A 21,481-nucleotide genomic window follows, 5' to 3' on the forward strand; every position below is an offset into this window, starting at 1 on the left:
GTTTCCCCTCAACTGTCATTAGCTTTCATATTGTCTAGCTTCAAGTTCTATATTGAATAGACAGGGAAAGAGTGTACTGCCTTGTGTTGTCACTATTTTAGTGGAATTGCTGGACCTTTCTTTACATTTAATTTGATGTTGGTTATCAGATCAGTTAATTGCCCTTATTGTATATACCTATTATCCCTGGTCTCTACAGCACTTTTATCATGAATGGGTGCTACATTTTGTCATAGGAGATGTTCTTGGGCTGCCTTACTTCCCTGAGTGTATCCATGAGATCCTGAAAAAGTTGGGAAAATCTTTCTCTGAAGACATGAGACAACTCATCATAGCACTCTAGGGGGCAGGATATTGTTCCACATTCATGCTGCTACAACTGGCTTGGTGCAGCAAAAGTTTCTTCAGGATAGGCATTGAGAAGTGATTGTTGTAGAAGTTGACATTGAAGAGATGAGAGCATTGTCTAAGTGCAAGTAGGAGGGCATTGAGCTGAGAGTCCTTCATCCTACATCCCTTCAAATCCAGAGTCTCAAGACTGTCTGCCACTTTCTCTAGAAGACCTCTGAGAGGAGTAAGATCCAAAGCATATAAGATCAAAACTCTCATGTCCAGATGTGTTAGGAGAAAGAGGTTCAGCCTGAAGGAGAAGGAATGGAAACCTAAATGCGAAAAATGGTAGTGAGCAATGGAGAGGGTCTCCAAGAGCAACATTAGACACCTAGGAATAGAGGAGACAAGAGGGTTATTTCTGGCAAATGGTGATGGAGAGCATGGGTTGGGGTTTTTTACCATCGTATAATAGACCAAGTATCCCAAGCTCGGTGTTAACAAATGATCAAAGACATTATCTAAGAAGCTTCTTTTGGGTTCAGCTTAGTCAAGTCAAACCCACGGTTGATCTTCTGGACTCAGTCTCAAGCACAAAATCAGTTTAGCCCATAAGACCAGGAAACACACAGAAGAAATTACATGCCAAAAGAGACCTGAGAGAATCTAGGGACAATACTTATGGGCTTATTCAACACTGCATTTCATCCTAGCCTCTGAACAGTCATTCTTGCTATGCTATATAGGCCCAGGATTCCACACCCCCATTCTCTCAAGCACTCAGTCCTACTGAGGGTCAAAACCCTTCACCTATTGAAAGGTAGGGGGAAATAGATCGGAGCACACAGCTCACCTCCTCACTTTACCGAGTCCCTTGACTCCTAACTACATGCTCACCTTCCTGTTCCCTTTCTGGTCAACTGGTTGGCTATGATTCCAAGATGAAAAACACATACTTACCAGATCTGACCTACTCCCTACCTCCCTTCAGTCCTCTGTTTAAGAGTGCTCATTGAATCACTACATATAACTTCCATATTCTAAAGAGTCCTTAAATGTTGTTCCCAGTGACTGATTGATAGGCATCTTGCACCACTAAACCTTAAAATGGAAGAGGAAAATTTCCTCTGCTAGGTGACTCAGCCCTCCTTCCTTGCTTACCTGAGGACTTGACTCATGTAGTCTGTGAGAAAGTGGACGCTGGGCTGGAGAGATGGCTCAGTGCTTAAGAGCATTGTTTAAGAGCATTGACTTCTTTCCCGAAGATCCTGAGTTCAAATCCCAGCAACCACATGGTGGCTCACAACCATCCTTAATGAAATCTGACCCCCTCTTCTGGTGCATATAAAGACAGCTACAGTGTACTTAGATATAACAATAAATAAATCTTTAAAAAAGAAAGAAAGAAAGAAAGAAAGAAAGAAAGAAAGAAAGAAAGAAAGAAAGAAAGAAAGGAAGGAAGGAAGGAAGGAAGGAAGGAAGGAAGGAAGGAAGGAAGGAAGGAAGGAAGGAAGGAAGGAAGAAAGAAAGAAAGAAAGAAAGAAAGAAAGAAAGAAAGAAAGAAAGAAAGAAAGAAAGAAAGAAAGAAAGAAAGAAAGAAAGAAAGAAAGAAAGAAAGTGGACGCCACTCATGGATAGATGCTGGAGACAACTGAATTGGGAGAAGAGATAAATGAACTCCTTGACATACTTGTCTTCTCTGTCTCCTGTCCTATTGGCAATCTTGAAGCCATTCTTGGAGAGGGGTACCAGGAGAAGTTTGCAAAGATTTCTCATCTCTTATTCCAAGAAATCAATAGCTTCTAGGCTCTTGCTTCAATGTCTGATGAACCACAATCTCTACTGTGTACCTGACGTACTCCCTTTTACAATACTTGGTTATTGCTCACTAGGGGTGACACTTTCTTATCAGTCTCATATCTACTCCACAGGGAGGCAGAGAACAGGCCAGGCTGACACAATTGCCTGTCACAATTACCTTCATGAGCTTGGTTAGTTTGCCAGTAAAGACCTCTTTTAACAGTGCTGAGAAGAACTCAGATGGCAGATCCTTCAGAGAGGACTTGGCCAATGCCGCATCCCTCAGCAGAGTCTGCCTTCCCAGATACTAAGGTGTGGATAGGGTCTGAACACTCAAACTCTAAAGTCTCCAGTCAGAAAGCTCCTAGGAAAAGAGTCAGAAATGAATATACTTTTAAGACAAAGTTTATAAAACTTCCTTACCATTACAACAACCACTAAGCTTTGGATTTACTGCTCTGACAGTGGTAGAGACATCAATTTACCACTTCATCCTAAACTGGTGGTGGACAGACAGACTCCCACAATGATATCATGAGAACCTTTCTATCACACAAATGGGCACATAATTTTCAGGTCAAAATACCTTATGTATGACACTTTCTCAAAAAACAAACAAAACAAACAAAACAAAAACATCAAACCAAACAAACAAACAAACAAAAGCCTTGTAATGTGGACCAATATTGATTCCCAGTAAGCAAGATGAAGTCAGTGCATGTCTACAATTTTTAGGGTTTCCTGGCTCTGGGAAACAGAACATGTCCACAGAACACACAAATATAAACAATGCAAAACAAAGCCTAAATGAATATATATGAATAGCTCACAAGTGTCATTTCAGAAATGAGGAGTTGAGGAGATCAAAGATACAGGGTCTACAAGACTACAATGTGAGCCAGTTTTTTTACAAAAACAAATAAGTAACATCATTTCAAGGAAGGAAAACATGAGGGAACATGTTAGTCAGACTGACCTGATTTCCAGCTTGCCCAGAGCCACAAAACTAATTCTAGAGAGTTTAAACAACATAGGGAATCCATGTCTCAAAAAATTATAACAAGCACACTAATGAAATATAAAATCTATCATAGAAAAAATTTGGAGATGGGGGGAAAACTTCATTTGGTATGAAACTCAAGGTCCTATAAAGACATAGAAATTAAAATTTCCTACCCTATCCTGTAATCTAAAATTCTTTACATCACACTGCATGCCCCAAGGGAAAATCATTACAAAGCTGAGCAGTCATCATGCATGCCTTTAATCCCTGCACTTGGGAGGAAGTGGCAGGCAGATTTCTGAGTTTTAGATAGCCTGATCTACAATCTGAGTTCCAGGACAGCCAGGGATATACAGAGAAGCCCTGTCTCAAAATACAAAAAAAAAAAAGAAAAGAAAAGAAAAAGAAAATCACTATATACCCATTTTGAGCCCTGCAGATAGGTCTCTGAGCTCCAGCTGAACCAGGCAGTTATCCAGGATTCAGGTTTCTAGTGCTTTCTCTGGCTCCTCTGAAGCCTTTACATACCTCTCTGCTCACCCCTCCCTATTGTAACCACACCCTCTAAGCCCAAACTGGAACTGAATTTCTGGGTATATTTACACCCTTAAAATTCTAGACCAAAAGTCCAATCATTTCACTAGTTCAATAATAAGGACTTGTGATCAAATACTCTACACGTATCCCCCATCCTTAACCACCCCCCAAAATAACTTGGATAAATACAAACATTCCACTTGTTAATTAACATACAACACCAAGTATGTTGATTTGTTCCTTCATTTGCTCTAAGCTATACTTAGTTGTCAGTTTGTTCCAGCAATTATGTTATGCTCTAAAGTCAAGTTTGTTTTAGAAGTCTAAGTTCTAACTATTCTCCTGCCTCAGAATCCTTTGTACTGCTAGGATTACTGTTTTGAATAACCATATCTGACTGAATTTTATTCATGAGACCAGAATCATTCCCAGTTTGCTTCAGCACAGGGTTTAATCTGTTGCCAACTAGAGGCATAAAATAATTCAAATATATTATTTTTCACTGGATTTGGGACAGAATACAGTATCAGAGACAAGAATATGTACTGGAGTTCAAGGAATGAAGTGGATGCTCTGTCAATAAACTTCAGCAGCAGTAACTCAAAAGTTGGGGACAGGAGCATGGATTGATTCTATTACTATGGGAGCCAGGGTGATGAGTGTATACTCCATTGGTAGGGAGCTACCCAGCATACAGGGTGTCTTCTCTCCAACTCTCTTTGTAGCAGACAAGATGAGGCATGCTAGTAAGCTCAAAATTGGAAGTTAGAGGCAAGAGACTCAGTCAGTTCAAGGTCATGTTCAGCCAATATTGTAATCAGAATATAGCCTGAGTCTTAGAAGACCAGCTTTCTAAATGGACAAAAGCAAACATAAAAAATAGGATATGAGGGAGATGCTGCCCTAGCTCCTCAGAAAACAGAGTAGGTCAGGTAGGATCAGCCCAACAGCCTTCATGGGGTGATGAAATCTGGAGTGGGACTGGAGTGGGCTGGAGAGTTGGTTTAGCAAAAATTAGCACCTGTTAATATTTTATTCCCATCACCTACATGGTGACTTGAAATGATCTATGACTCCAGCTCCAGCAAATCTAAATCCCCCTTTTGACCGTCTTAGACAGCAGGCATATGAGGGGTGTACATTCATATGACTAGACAAAACACTCCTACACATAGAATTAAACTTTTATTAAAAGTAGATCATATTGAGAATGGAGTCTTAGGATGACTAGTGATTTCAGGGCTAGTCTTCTCTAAATAACTAATTCCCAACCAGTGAAGCCTATGGAGTGAGGATATCCCTTTGAATTAAACCAGGGTTGGGCAAGGTGGCACAAGATGTTAATCCCAGCACTGGGGAGTCAGAGGCAGGGGAATCTTAGAGGGCAAGGACAGAGTAGTCCACAAAGAGGCTTGTTGGACAGACAAGCCTCTTAAACAAAGATACCCTGACTCAAAACCACAAAACAAACACACAAAGTATAGAGTACCAGGTAGTACCGGCATTAAACCTAGCATTATGGAAGTAGAAGCACTTGGATCTCTGAAGTCAGCCTGGTGTACAGAGTAAGTTCAAGAACAACTAGAGCTGTTAAACAGACAAACCCTGTTTAAAAAAAAAAAACAAACACAATGAAACAAAACAATAACATAACAAACAAAAACAAAACAAAAATACACATAAAGCAAGCACAGAAAATTCCTGAATAAAAATCTTAAGAGAGCTTTAGAACTAGTAAGATGGCTCAAGCGGAATGGCACTTACTGCCCAGCCTGAGTTCAGTAATGGGGCCCTCAGGGGTACTGAGAGAAACCAATGCAGTTTCCAGTCCTCCCCGCTCTATATGCATGCTCTCCTGCTGACACACCAATACACAAATAAAGCAAGACAGTCATCAAGTACAGAACAGCATGAGAGCTGATCCAGGAAGGTGGTGAAAGCTTCAGGAGACTGAAGAAGGATGGCTCCAAACTGACTCTAACCTAGACTACATAATGTGATTCTGTCTCACCCAACCAAATACCAATAATTGTAGCTCGGTGGTAAATAGGCAGCTCAGTCTCTTGTCCTAGTTTTCATGAATGAAACCCAGTGAAGGTTCTAATCCCATTGGTCAAGAGAAAACAGGTTTCTCCAAAGGGCTAAGGATGTCTCCTGGGAAAAGTGAGGAGAAATCCATATTGGAAAGGAAGATTTTCAGGGTCAAATGGGACCGAGAGAAAGGAGCCTTTGAGCTGGATGGGGCTAATGACCAGGGAATTAGGGAGCATAGGGGCTAGCACTGACCTTGACAAGTTAATCAGCACAGTAATTATTAATGGAAGTGCCACAAGTACCTCTGATCAGAGATAAAACCAATGACACACATTTTAACAAGCAGGAAATATTTCAAACCCCAGAGGCTATGAATGCCTTTGTCTAAATACGCAACAGTGAGGAAAAGGCCTTCTGGTCAAGGCTTTGGGTTTAACTGGAGGGGATAGATTCCAGATCCTATTATATTCCTGCAAACTTATTTAGAGAGATTTTCTGTGATTGACCTGTGTCCCTCTGAGGAGCATGTCCAGGGTGTCCTTGGGGAATTTCATGCAAAGGGTAGAGCACAGTAGATTCTTATGTTTGGGCAGCATGATTTCACCAAGGTGCTAGGAGCCCTGTCCTGGTGACTTTGGCCTTCTGTTGCATGCTGGTCAGAGTAGGAGGATGGAGAGCCTGGCAAGTTTTGTTGTTTTTGTTTGTTTGCTTGCTTGCTTGTTTCTTTGTTTTTGTGAATTCTTTCTTTGGGTAAGGGTTTCCTCTGGATTGACTGAGGCTGAGATCCTGCTGCTATGTCCTGTTTTCTGTCTGGCCATCAAACTCCCAGGCCCCCTTGCTGGTCTGGTGCTCAGAACTTTTATTCTGGTAGCTTTCTGCCCTCTACCACCTATGCACATGTAGCAGCTGAGTCAAAGTTGTGCCCTTAGCATTTAGCCATTCACATCTTCCTAACCAACACGATTCCTTTCTGTTGTCACTGCTGAGGTTCCATAGTAAATCCTGGGAATGAAAATTTGTGAACTGCAGAGCAATGCCTGTTGGCTGCCCAAAGCTAGGAGTAGCCATTTTCTTCCTTGCTTGGCACTTGAACTCAACAGGCAGAGGCCAGAGACTGCAGCTTAGAATCCAAAAAACTGCTAAGCTTGGCTTCCCCATTTTATTTTCTCCAGAAATTTGGCCTGCAAAGGGAACTGGCCACATCTAGGGTGGGTCCTTAACCTTTGCAAATCTACAAACTCTCTGCCAGATGTGCCTACAGAGTAACGTCAGAGGTCACTTCAGTATCACTTCTTCCAGGGGACACCATCAAGCACACTATATCCCCATGACAGTATAGAAGACAGATAAGTTACCTACCAATCAGGGCACACCTTGGAAAGGCTTGCCAGCTACAAGTTTGGAGACAACCAGTCCTTAATCCTAGGGCTCATGGCCTTCTCCATGTTGCTGGCTCTATCAAGATCCAGGGTGCTATAAATCCCAACCTCAGAGCTTTTAGAATTATACTATCTCACTTATCAAGTCTGGATATTTAGATCCTTTCCTTTATTGAACCCCAGCACCCACTCTTTATGGCTGGCTCTGTGAAACTCTTTCCATCCATAACCCAGGCTACACTCAAACTAAAGAAGGCCCTGTCTCTGCCTCCTTGTGTGTATGAGCCTTTAGCCAGTCTACTCCAATCTTGGTGGCATCATCTGTAGACAATGTGTAAGCTGACCCTTTTTCAGATTTCTCTGGTATGGGCTGGAGAAGTGGTTCAGGAGCTAAGAGCTCTGGGGATACAGCACACAGGAGCTTCCATGTGAATGTTGAGAAATGAACCTGAATTGTCTGTTAGAGCAGCCAGTGCTCTTAGCAGCTCAGTGATAGCTCCAGCCACCTTTATTTGCTTTTCCTTTATCGAAAATATTTTGAATATACACTGTGTTGTTATTAAGGCTTCTCCCTCAAATCCTCTAAGATTATCCCCACCTTCTCTTCCTTCATATTCCACACCCTTTGTGACTCCCCTAAGAAAAGAAACAGCCACTTAAATAATCTTGAGACAGATCCAGGTATAGTCTCACAGAAGTGTAATCTCAGCACTTGGGAAAAAAAGGCAGGAAGACATCCAGCCTGGTCTACCAAGTCAGTTACAGAACAGTCTGATTTACAATGAGATCCTGTTTGAAAAACAAACAAAGAAATAAGCAAATAAACAAAAATGCAAGCAAAAAAGAAATCAAAGAGAAAAGAAAAACACACAAGTTGGACTAGAACAAAATACAATAACAGACAGGCAAAAAGAAGAAAAATGAACAAACAAAATAAAAAGAACAACAAAAATTAACCCTTAGAGATACATTGAAAGACTCCAGAATCCAATAAAAACAGGAAGCTTGTTGCTTTAATATAAAAGCAAAGGACCTATAATCTAAAAGAAAAGCAAAACAAATAAACCAAAGAGCCTGGCACATGCTTCTTAGACACAGGCTTCAAAATGCCTATGGGTTTGCTTTGTGTTGGCCTCTGTACAGAGCCTCATTGGGAGTCTTACCATGGTAGGAACTTGACGTTGGCCAAGGACAATCCCTGGCTTCGGGCAGGAATCTGCCAGTTGGCATTATAGGGAAGTAGGTTAAGGCAGGAATTTTTATCCTAGGGATCCTTCCAGTGGAAGTTGTCTAGCTTCTCCTGGAGGTCCTCTCCAGCAGCTGGGTGGGTCGCCTGCCTAATTCAGGAATTTGTAGACCTGGAGGAACAATGAGCTTAACAATGGAAAAACTGCTTTTCTGCAACCTGCTTTTTCTCTTGTTTAAGATTTAACTCCTTATCTTCTTTTTCTTCTGGGAAGTCTGCCAGAGAAGGGAAGGCACAGTGGCAACCACTGATAGTTATTCCTTAGTATCCTGGTTTTTTTAACCCCTATTGGATTCACAAAAAGAGAAAGGTTTAGAGAATGTGATATACGGTGGGGTAGAGAAGGGGGGTGCCTAGGCAAACACACACACAGACATGGTATAGAATAAAGTTTATTCAGAACGGAGGATGAAAGTTAGTGGGGTAGTGGACACAGAGAAAGGTAGAGAGAGAGTGCAGGTAAGTAGAGACTGGCCCTGACCATGTAGAAAGAGGTTCTGCCCATGAGCAGTTTTTACTTTTGATCTCTCTCAGCAGCCTCTGGCTTCCAAAGAACATTTTCTCCCTCAGAGAAAGCTCAGCTCGGGCCAACCGGATAAATTCCTCAGGTGTCAGCCAGCCCTCAGAGGAAAATTCTAAGTGCCAAAGTGAAGGGAGCAGTCCACCCACAGGCTGTGACTGTGGCCTTTAATTTTTCTAAAATTTTAGAGTCAAGGGGCTTGTTTTGGCTCTGGCTTTTTCTAGGCATTTGTCTTTGAAATAAACCTTGAAGTTAAAGTGACCATTTGTCCCTCTAAGTCTCGTAGCTGCTTTAAGAGGGCTACTTGCTCTCTGAAGCTTTTCTCCTCCAAGTTGGCTTTCTCCCGGGGGTCTCTTAACTTAATGGCATATCAGCAGGGAATGGGCCCATAGGAAGAGGAGAATAAAGAGAAGCCATGGGAGCAGCTGAGGAAGGTTTTGGAGAATTCTTTTTAGGGGAAAGTGAGGTCATTGAAGCTGCCCGAGACAAAGGGTGGAGGCAACATTCAGCAACCAACAAAAGTTGCTGCTTATCAGGGTGCTCACTCGCGCTTTCTACTACATCACCAAAGAGTCCCCAGTAAGAGAAAACGGTTGCAGGAACAGCATCGGAGCCCTGCCTGGTCAATTTTTCATTTAGTTGGGGCATGTCTGATCTATAAAGATAAAAAAATTTTATCAAATCCTTTTTTTTTTAACTCAAACCCCTCTTTCCCTGAGAGAAGCTTTCAGGTCTCTAATGAAGACCACTTCCTTAGACAAAATGGCCCATTTCTTTTTGGGACGGAGAATGCAAACTTTCTGAGGAAAACTTTCTTTCATGAGTGGTGAAAGCATTTCCTCCAAATGGCTTCTTTGCCGTGGCGGCCCTCTCCTGGGGGGGGGGGGGCGGAGGGGGGTCTCCGTCCAGCGAAGGGTCCGTACCTTGAGCCCCACGTTGGGCGCCACTTATTCCGGCCATGGGACCTAGTTATTCCGGGAGCTGAGGAGGAGCCAAGCCTGTAAGGGAGAAATGGGAGGGGGGAAAAGGAGCGAGACCAAGCATCAGGAGTTCATGTAAAGGTCTGTTTATTAACGGGAAGAAAGTCTAGTTTTAAGCAGGGGCTGGAGAAGAATGATTTAAGGCATAGATTTAAGGAGGACATCTGGTGCAGATGCTGGTGACAGGCTGGAGGCAGTTTGAGACATCTTATGGCTTTTCTGGTATGCTGGTCCTTCTCTAACAACCTCAGGTGTTTAAGTTAAGGACCAGTTGGTTCTCACAATCATCCTTGTAAAAGAGGCTTCTAACAAGGGGTCATCAAAAGGGGATTCTCAAGGTGGGGGCTGTTGAAGGCCTGGCTTCCCACCGTTTGATCTCCTACACATACCAGAAGAGGGCAGAAGATTTCATTGCAAATGGTCCTGCATCCACATAGGGTTACTTGGAATTGAACTCAGGATCTCTAGAAGAGCACCCAGTGCTCTTAACCACTGAACCATCTCTCCAGTGCTGAAGTTCTTTTCATAGAGGTATTTTGCTTGCTCAGATAGAGTTTCTCCAACAAATTTCATATTATTTCAGCTATTTTGTTTTGTGTTTCCCTAATTACTTTCTTAGGATAGTTAGCTTTTGTATTAAGGAGGGCTTCTGAATTATTACAGTTAATTTTATAGCCACTTTGCTGAGGGTGTTTTTCAGCTGTTGCAATTCTCTGGCATAATTTGGAGGGTCCTTTATTTATACTATCAATTCATCTGTAAATAGAGATACTGTGACTTTGTCCTTCCCAACTTGTTTCCCCTCAATTAGCATTAGTTCTTAGAGCTCTAATTTGCCCATCAAATGCTATATTGAATAGATATGGTGATAGTGGACTGCCTTGTTTGGGGCCCGACTTTGCTTGAATTGATTAACTTTCTGTCCATTTAATGTGATGTTGGTTATCACCTTGCTGTATACTGCCTTTATTATGTATATATATATTTGGCCTTTATCCCTGGTCTCGACAGCACTTTTATCGTGAATGTATGCTAGATTTTGTCAAAGGCTTTTTCAGCATCTGATGACATGACCACATGTCCTTTTTCTTTCAGTCTGTTTATATGGTGGATTATACTGCTGTAGTTTACTATGTTGAACCATCCCTGCATCCTTGGAGTGAAGCCTAGTGGATCATGATAAATGTTTTTTATGGCTTCTTGGATTTTGATTCCCAGTATTTTATTTAGTATTTTGTATAAATATTCATATGGAAAATTGGTCTGAAATTGTACCTCATGTATTTGTTGAGTCATTGTCCTGTGGTCTGGGTATCAGCATGATTGTGACCTCATAGGATAGATAGATAGATAGATAGATAGATAGATAGATAGATAGATAGATAGATAGATAGATAGATAATAGATACATAGATGGACAGACAAACAGACAGATGGTGTCATAAGACAATACCCTAGTATACTTTCATTCATCCATGGTGAAGGCCTCAAAGACCAGAGCAAACTATACTATACTCACCAACTGAGCTCAATGGACACACCTGAAACTCCACATACTCTCTTCATTGTGTGGAGTAGGGAGGTAATATTGGCACCACACAAATATCAGCAAGCACACTGCTACTGAACATCTCCATTTTCATTAATTAGTTCCATTTTTTAAGTCTTTGTGAAATGGAGATTTTTTCCCAAGACTTCCTCAATTCAGTGTAAATGCATGTGTACTGTGCATACTGTGCATGTATAAGATGGGATCCATGGAGGTCTGAAGAATTGGGCCTACCACCTGAAGCCTGAGTTCCAGCTGAGAGTCACCTGATGATAATAGTTCTGAAACCAAACTTTGGTCCTCTTTTAAAGCAACATGTGCTCTTAAAACAGGAGTCATCTCCCTTTATCTATGGGCTCCTGGGCTATCATTAATTTCTTTGTCTGAAGAACATGAAAGGAGATTATTTTGAGCAAAACTCCAGCACGGTCAGATTCCAAGCAACAAAGGCTTTGAAGTTAATAGGCAGACAGAGTGTTGGGAAAATAAGGATAAGGAGTATAAGAGACATATTGTTTTATGACATCTGCTGTACTACACACCAAACTAGATATATATATGTGAACCGCCTTAGCTGATAAGGCTATCTACCCACCCAAGATTATGAATCCTGACATGCCTGGCCTTAATGAGTTCATTTTTACTCTCTCCAGAAGGCATTTGTTACAGAATCCTTAAATTTACTTTATTCCACTCAGACAATAGTAATGATATTTAAACAAAGGAGCCATGTTTTATTTATTCACTACATATTACAGAAATAACAAAAAGTTTACAATTCCATGACAAAGCATCTAGTTATACTGTTCTTGAAGAAGCCATTCAAAACTGCCAAGTTGTCTATTCCAAAGGCCCTGTTCCCACAGTCCAACTTACTGTTGCACATGTCAAACTCAGCCTCCAAGCTCCCAGTCACTGTACATACTTTAGTTTCCAAACAAATAAGCAGTCTCTGAAGCCAAAAGCTCTGAGAATCCAGAATCAGATATATGTCTGAAGCCTTCCATTTCTTCAGATCAAAAATCATAGTTCCATATTTGGTGAGGCCTTACTCCCTACCAGAGCTCTATCTATTTTTTTCCTCGACTGCCAGCTATTTCATATTGTTAAGAGGGGAAAAATGTAAAATGACCATTGTGGGACACATATGAACATCAAGATTGGTGTGTAGAGAAATATATTAAAACAGCATTTCTGTCTCTCAGATTCCTTTCTTTTTCTCTCCACATACTGTCTCAGGGCAGGGTCAAACTGACTACATACCATGCTATTTTCTGTAGTTTCTGAGGTTTGTTATTATGGAGTTACACAAAAGCTACACTTGCACCCAATCGGAATGAAGGTCAATTAGGACTATTTCTTGTACTAGCCAAAATATCTTCATTCAGAGCCCAAAATCCAGCAGCACTTTTCTGTTTTTTCTGTATTATGTGGACCTGGGAAATGTTCAAGGTCCTGCCTTAGCTTCAGAGTATGGTCTGCAACACTAATAGATCAGTCTAGTGGTGTGTGCTTTAAAAAAAAGGGGTATCTGACTAATATTTTTCATGTGTTTTTGTGGCTATTCCTGAAATCCATTATTAATATTTACTGCCAGCAAGGACAAAGTCTGGATTCCTGGACATAAACACAGCGCTTACCACAGGTATGACAGATTTCTGTTGCAAAGGAGATGCTCTTGGGTTGTCTTATGTCCCTGAGTGTACCCATGAGCTGAGCACTATGTTGGGCAGATAGTACAGTGGAGAGGACACCCAAGTCATTATAGCACTCCAGAGGGGCAGGGTACTCTTCCATAATTAATCTACTCAAGTTGGCTGTGTGCTCCAAGAGGCCCATCAGGATGGGCATGGAGAAATTATTGTCATAGAAGCTCACATTTCTGAGCTGGGAGCAGTGGCTGAGAGCAGATACAAGAATAGTGAGTTGAGAGTCATTCATCCTACAACCCTTTAAGTCCAGTGACTGCAAAGTGTCTGCCACATTTTCTAGAAGAACTCGGAGAGGCGTAATATCCAAGTTCAATAATATTATGCCTCTCATGTCCAGATGTTTGAGCTGACAGAGCCTCTGACAGGAGGAAAAAGAATCCAAGTCTGACTGTGACATTTGGTAGTAAGTGATGGAGAGGGTCTCCAAAGGAATCTGCAGGCACCTAGGGATAGAGAAAACCAAAGGGTTAGTTCTGGCAAATGGTGATAGAGAGCTTGAAGTGGGGTTTACAGAAAAGTAGAAGGAGCTAGGTACCTCAAGTTAAGTTTAGCCAAGTAATCAAGGACTTTATCTAAGGTGTTTCCTGTTGAAGCCTACTGAGTCAAGTCAATCCTAATGTTCATATCCTGGCCACAATCTCAAGCAGAGGCCACTTCATAAACTACACAATCACTCTTGGTATTTGCAGACTCACACTATCCTCCCCTGACCAATGCACTCAGTCCTACTTGGGCTCAATCATTTACCCCATGGGAAAGAAAATATGCATAGACTGGAGGCTGTTCTCACAGACCTGAACATATAGCTCACCTCCCCACTGTGTTGATGAATCCTGAGATTCCTAACTACATTCTCTCTTCTGTTTCTTTTGTATTGATTGGGTAGCCATGATTCCAAGAATTACACCTCATCCTGACCATTTCTGACCTACTCTTTACCTCACTTCATTCCTCTACTTTATAAGTGCCCATTGGAGGCCTTACTTCACACTACACAGAACTTCCGTAGTCTAATGACTCCCTAAATGTTCCCAGTGACAGGCAGGCATCATGCTCCACTAATCTTTAAAATAAGAGGGCCATCCTTGCTTACCTGAAGACCTGTTTCATATGATTTCGGAGAAAGCACAAGCCATCCATGGAGAGATGCTGGAGATTCTTGAGATTAGATAACTGAGAAATGAACTTGTTGACATCCTTCTGCTCTCTAGCACTTATGCTCCTGCCATGCATACAGGTGTTCCTGTGGGTGGGTGCCAGGAACAATGTATGAAGATTTGTCATCTGCCTGAAGCAAGGAGTAAAATGTGACACTGTGTATCCAGTCCATTCTGTGTTGAACTTCAATTCCTCTATGAGCTTTGGATGGAAAATGTCCAAAATATCTTCAATAACACAGACCGGTAGAGCCCAGATCTTCATCTTCATACAGCAGAAATGTATGACGCCCTTTCTCTGATGAGCCCACTGCAATAAGCATGCTTCTTCTTCATTCAGATCGTAATCAAGGCAAAAGTCAAAGACCACACTCAGACCCTCCCTCAGAACAGGTCTGTAGATGTTCACTACTTCCTTCTTATCCACTGTCTCTGTAGAGTACTCACACTCCTCTTCACCATCCCATATGTGCCAGAAAGCATGGTGCACATTCCTCAGGTCAAGAATCTGAAGTTTTGGCCTCCTATGTTTAAAAGACACAAAGTGTTAAAGGACATGACAAGACTCTGACTCAGCTTTTGCTGTCTCTGAATTCAGCTCTACCCACGCCAAGGTGTATGTTTTTTCAGTACCAAGTATTGAACAAGCAGTCCTGCATGTAAGATGCTTTCCCTGAGCTGCATGTGTAGACATGACCACTTTCCTTCCACTAAGATAATATTTATTTCAACTTAGTGCCATCATTATTGGATATGGGAATATCAGGGATAGGCTCCTTCTGTTGTGAGGCTTTACCTAGTACTCTAAACTCTAAACCATATTCAAATGACCTTAGTACAAAAAACAATGGCGTTGAAGGCCCTGGATCGCTCCCTGCATGGTAGATCTACTGAAGAAGAAGCCACTCTCCCTAACCCCACAATATCTAATTTTTATTCCAAGTGCTCCCTCTTGTAATGCTTCTTATTGCTCACCTGGGGTGAAATGTTCTTTTCAGTCGCATGTCTACTCCATCTAGCACAGCCTGGAAGGTTTCCATGTTGGGGGTTGTCATCAATGCCCCCACAGGGAGATAGGGGAATGGCCAGGCTCCCACCATTGACTTAATGAGCTTGGTGTGCCTGCCAGCAAAGGCCTCTTTGAACAATTCTGGGAAGAGTTCCCTAGGCAGCTCCTCTATAGCAGAAATGGCCAAAGCCTCATCTCTCAGTAGAGCCTTCCTTGCCAGCTTCAGGAGGGTGGATGGGGTCTGAACACCCATCTTGTATGGTCAGTATCTGGAAAAGCATCCAGGCAAAAATTTACTTTCAAGGTAAGATTCAAAAACCTTCCTAATATCACAGGAACCATTCAAGGTTACAGTCATTTCTATGGAAATGGTGGAGACATCAAAAAGCACCTGTACTTACTGGTCTTCTCTATGCCAAACTCCCTCACTTACAGCATTAGGAACTTGTTACAAGTACTCCCCAGGGTTCCGCATTCACCGGTGTTCCATCCAGAACTAAGCTATTCTCCACTCAGTCACATCCCATTGGAAGGGATTTCCAGCAGCCTGAGAGCTGAACACCATCTTTGTGCCTCAATCTGACATAGATCATGGGACAGAGCCTTAAACTACAGACTGGACCTGGATAGACTGGAAACTAAGTGTTTCCAGTTCACTATATGAAATTCCCAAATAACGAATAAAAAACATGTTCAATTACTGGCAGATATTAAGCCTTTACAAACCAAAAAACAAGTAAAAATTCCTGTCCCAATTTACCTCTAATCTCCCCTTTTCAAGTGTTCTGGCACATGGGAGGGAAGGAACTTACAGGTTCTGAGCACTGGTGATAGGTCTCTGAGTCCCAGGACAAACAGGCTATGACTGTAGGCTCCAGGTCTCTGAGTGTGTCCTCTGGCTTTGCTGAAGCCTTTATATACATCTCTGCTCACCTTCCCTATTGTAGCCACGCCTTCCACGCAGGAACTGCCATGTGATTGAATATCTGAGTCCCAGACAAGTAATCCTATCTAGGATTTTCCAAATTCTACATTGAATCAAAGCTTTCTCTGTCGTTGCAAATAAAACAAAAACAGACAAGGATGAAAATCATGACTTCATTGACTGATTTACTCCAGAACCTTGAATTTTATTGTGTGTTTACTTGCTTTCTTATTGCCTGAATGATTCTTCTTTTTGCTCTTGACATTGTTCATTTGGATTGTATCCTTTTTTGTGTGTGTGTGATTTTTCAAGACAGGGTTTCTCTGTATAGCCCTGGCTGTCCCGGAACTCACTCTGTAGACCAGGCTGCCCTTGAACTCAGAAATCCGCCTGCCTCTGCCTCCCAAGTGCTGGGATTAAAGGCGCGTGGCACCACTGCCCAGCTTGAATTGTATTCTGAGACAGCATTGTAATTCTATATAACTTGGGGCAATTTAGAATTCCAACTCACAGGGATCCTCCTGATTTGGCCTTGCTGTTGGAAGGATTACTAAGTGAGCCAAATCACCTGGCTGTGTTTTCTTCATTTGAAAAACCAACATTGTTCAGAGGGCAAATAAACTGGTGGTCTTAACTGTTCTTGAAAATACATGCACAAAACCAAAACTGTAAAATGCCAATTTAAGAGGACATGATAAAAAAAATTTACTCAATTATTTATCTGTTCTGGAATAAAGAGCTGAACTGCATGCTTTGCCAATCTACCATAGCAGCACTCAGAGGATGGAAGCAGGAGGATGACTTGCATCCATTTTGGCAGGGATTTTAGTGGTGTAATTCAGGTATGCCTTGCTTGGCATATTCACCATTTCAGTTATAAGTCACTGCTTGATCTAGACAGATGGGGGCATGCCTGTCTTCCTAGACATGTGGGTCTGAGTAGAGGCTCAGAAATCCAATGTCATCTTTAGCTATAATAGGAAGAATGAGGCAAGCCTGCAATGTACTAAAATGTTCTCAAAACAATGTAATAAGTGTGTCAGGGAAGGACAGGCCATCCATGGTTCTAAGAAAGTTGGAGGGGTTTTCAGAAAGGAAGGATCACTGGACCTGGAGAGATGCTCAGTGGTTACTAGGCATAGAAAGAGCTCAAGGATTAGGAGACAACCCTGATAGTTGGAGAATACCTAAATCCAATGCCCAGCCAGAGTGGTGGTGGCTTGAAACCACCTGTACCTTCAGTACTCTGAAATCTTCAGTGCTTTCCTGGATTTAATATGCACAGTGATTATATGCATATACATAAACATACAGAGAGAGAGAGAGAGAGAGAGAGAGAGAGAGAGAGAGAGCTTGGAACATTCAGATCTAAAGGGTCATCTCCATCAAGCCCTTCCTTTAAGGCTCAGAGAATCCTATAGAAGAGAATAAAGAAAGAGGGATAGAGCCAAAGGGGATGATAGACAACAAGAAGCAAGAAAGCCAGGCCTTGTTAAACACAGGAGAATTAGTGCACATATGAACTTAGGGAGACTGAGGTAGCATTCTCAAGACTTGTGTAGAAATGGACACAAACTCCCATCCCAAGCCCAGAAACTATTGATAAAAAAATTGCAAATGAAAAAGTAGTTCTCTCAAATGGAATCATTCTGAGTGTACAAATCTCACCCTTACAGGCAGGACTAAGGATCAAGTGTACATGCCCACACAAGGTGAACTCAGAGGCCTCTTTGGAGGTCCTATGTCTCACAATACTGTGTCAGCCCTTTGTTTCTTTGTTTCTTTTTGCCTTTTATTTTATTTTAATTTAATTTATTTTTTACCTATGCAACTCACATTCCACTCACTGCTCCCCTTAAGGTCATGCCGTCCAGCATTCCTTCCCCATATCTCCTTCCCTTCTCCTCTGAGTGAGTTGGGGCTTTCTGAATATTCCCATATCCTGCTACTTCAAGTATTTTCAAGGCTATGCATATCCTTTCCCACTGAAGGCAGACAAAGCAGCTCATCTAGAAGAACATATCCCACATACAGGCAAGAGCTTCTGAATTAGCCTCCACTCCAGTTGTTAGGGGACCCACTTGAAGACCAAACAGCACATCTCCTACATCTGTGTGGGGAGGCCTTTGTCCATCCCATATGTTCTTTAGTTGGTAGTTCAGTCTCTGAGAGCACCAAGGGTCCAGTAAAACTGACTCTGTTGATGTCCTACAGAGTGCTTATCTCCTATGGGTCTTTGCTCATATATTATGGCTATGAATTTTGTGTTTTTGTTGAATTCTTGTGTGTGTGAACATGTCCTGCATCCATATCTATTCCTCGTGGTTTTTCTTTGGCTGATTTTCCTCTATTTTTTATTTTCTTTTTGTTCTATTTTCATATGACCCTTTTTTTTGCTTTTCCTTTGTTTGATTGATAGTTTGCTTTTTGAGACATGATTTTCCTGTGTAACTCTGGCTGTCCTAGAACTCAGTTTGTAGAATAGGCTGGAACAGCTCATGTAGATAGTTCTGCCTCTTCCTCCTAAGTACTAGGATTAAAGGTGTGTTCCACCACCCTGGCTCCTTCTTCATATTCTTTAGATACGTGTTTGTTTTTAAAAGAGACAGAAAGGGTGTGAATTGAGATGGAAGAGAAAGTGGAGAGGAACTCAGAGTAGTTGGGGGTTGAAAATATGCAATGAGAGCTGGGCAGTGGTGGTGCACACCTTTAATCCCAGCACTTGGGAGGCAGAGGCAGGCAGCTTTCTGAGTTCAAGGCCAGTCTGGTCTACAAAATGAGTTCCAGAACAGCCAGGGCTATACAGAGAATCCTTGTCTCAAAAAACAAAAGAGAAAATATGTAATCAGAATATACTGTATGAAAAAATATTTTTTCAATGTATGAAAAACACAAAGGATGGACTAGAAGATGACTAAGCAGACAAGAGCACTGGCTGTTCTTACAGAGAACCAAAGGTCATTTTCCTGTATCCACAGAGAAGCTCCCAAATATCTGTAAACCCATTTATGAACCTAACTTCTGATGTCTATAGGACATATACAGTATACATGATGCAAAGCTAAAAAGATTAAAATAATTAGTTTAAAAATTGTATAAATCTCCCTTTGAATTTTTATATGATTTATTATCTTTTATTTTACCTGTATTAGTGTGTTGCCTGCAGGTATATTTATGTGAAGGTATTGGGTCCCCTGGAATTGGAATCACAGACAGTTGTGAGCCATAATATGTGTGCTACAATGAACCCAAGTCCTCTGAAAGTACAGCCCATGCTCATAACTGCTTATCCATCTCTCCAGCCCCTATTATATGAATCTTAAGGAAACAACCATAAAGGACCAGCTTGGCACATTGTCTAAGATGGCGCCATGAAGAATGGGAGCTACACAGGGTAAAGGCTCATACTTCATAAGGAGGCAGAAACATGATCATATCTAGTTTGAGCTTTCCGTGTGAGATCTACAGAGCAGAAGAGAAGCATGCTTGTGTAGAGACAAATATGGTAACCCTTCCAACCATGCTGAGATCATTTATTTGTGTGGAACTTCATGACTTGTGTTGCTGGTAATTATTCTTGGTTTGAGCCATGCGGAGGAATATGTCTTAGCGTCAGAAGTTTTCTGTGTGGTCTGACCAGATGAGTGCTCATTAGAGCAAAAACTTGTGATTTGTGTGGCAGCTAATTTGTCTGAAGGCTAGAAACTTTCTGTGAAATCTACAGAGGGTAAGAAAAACTTGGGTAAAGATAAATGGCTTATGTTGACATAGTAATTTTTTCAGGCCTAAGTAAACATTTGTGCAATGATGAGGGTTGTCATTTGTGTGTGAGCGCCACGGCCTGGTTGGTTCCTGCTACTTCCAGCTGTATATTTTTTCTTCTCGGTCTGAGTGGTGCCACACCCATCTTCTGTCAGTGCCACCCTCTGCTTGGTTCTCGTTATTACCAGCGATTGTTTTATTTTGTTCTGTTGTTTTTTTTTTAATTTTTTTATTCGATATAATTTATTTACATTTCAAATGATTTCCCCTTTTCTAGCCCCCCCACTCCCCGAAAGTCCCGTAAGCCCCCTTCTCTTCCCCTGTCCTCCCTCCCACCCCTTCCCACTTCCCCGTTCTGGTTTTGCCGAATACTGTTTCACTGAGTCTTGTTTTGTTTTTATGGTTTTGGTTTTGTTGCTGGCTGTCTCAGGTCACAGAAGGGGTGGCAACACATCTGTCTTCTATGAGTGCCACCTTCTGGTTGGTTCTTCTTACTACAGACTATATTTTTTTTTTTTTTCTGGTTTGGTGGATTTTTGTTTCTGGTTCCCTTTTCTGTTCACTGATTCTAAACTGTGTCACTTCTGGGTTCAAGGCCCTGAATTTGCAGTTAGGAGAGACATATCTCAGATCCAGGAGCCAGCCCGAGCTTTGGTTTGGGTGGGCATGGGCTCAGGGGAGACAAGATATGTCTACCAAGCTGCTTCTTTTCTTGTGGGAGTGCACCACTTTCTGGTTATCTTTCCTTTCTGCCTAATAAAGAGAGAAGCTTGGATTTGTGTTTTGGGTGTTACAGAGAGGTCCTTTTCATGACTATTACTTTCTGGTTGTTTCTTGTCACTGCTCTGTAAAGAGGGGATGTTTTGTGTTTTGTATGTTGTATTTGTGTTTTTCATGACAAGATGACTTTGATGAAGTAACTTTGATGGTATGACTGGTGATATGGACAGTTGACTTTGACAGAGTGAGTTTTTTTTTTTTTTACTTTGATGGATGTATTAAAATGAGACAGGTTACCTCTATCAAACACTACAGGTTCCCTTCACCATAGAAGAGGCAAGGAAGATGGTTTCTGGACCCAGAGGCAAGCCTCCCCCAATATGTGTGCTTTCCCCTTATTTGCCCATATTGAGATTTTTAATGAATTCAGGCTTGGTAGAAAGCGCCATTGGCCACTGAGCCATCTCACAGTCTACTAAGCTCTCTAAAGTTTTTTTCTTAGAAAACATTTTGTTTTTCATTTTTTGTTTTTAGATTTTCGAGACAGGGATTCTTTTTAACAGACCTGGCTGTCCTCCCAGACTAGGCCAAACTGAGAGGTACACCTACCACTGCCTTCCCAATGCTGGGATTAAAGGCCTGTAGTAGTACCTCCCAGCTAAACTAGATTTTCGGGGTTTTTGTTTGGTTTGGTTTGGTTTTTGACAGAGTCTTTCTCTATTTTAGAGCCCTACCTGTCCCACACTTCATTCTGTAGATCACTATGGGCCCTGAAGATCCACCTTCCTCAGCCTGCAGGTGCTGGGATTAAAGTCATG

The 21,481-nt window shown here is 41.8% G+C and overlaps 1 protein-coding gene across 1 annotated transcript; it reads right to left on the reverse strand.

Moving 5' to 3' along the window:
- Positions 1–339: 339 nt before the first annotated feature.
- LOC127696323 (PRAME family member 10-like) lies at positions 340–15,509 on the reverse strand. The gene is made up of 5 exons (XM_052198903.1): positions 15,223–15,509; positions 14,626–14,771; positions 13,325–13,511; positions 9,773–9,847; positions 340–721 (listed from the first exon to the last, which is right to left on the reverse strand). The coding sequence occupies exons 1-5, from the start codon at positions 15,507–15,509 to the stop codon at positions 340–342; spliced, it is 1,077 nt and encodes a 358-aa protein (XP_052054863.1).
- Between the last annotated feature and the right edge of the window lie 5,972 nt (positions 15,510–21,481).

Source organism: Apodemus sylvaticus, chromosome 11 (genome assembly GCF_947179515.1).
Source record: "Apodemus sylvaticus chromosome 11, mApoSyl1.1, whole genome shotgun sequence".
In the NCBI taxonomy this organism is placed as follows: Eukaryota; Metazoa; Chordata; class Mammalia; order Rodentia; family Muridae; genus Apodemus; species Apodemus sylvaticus.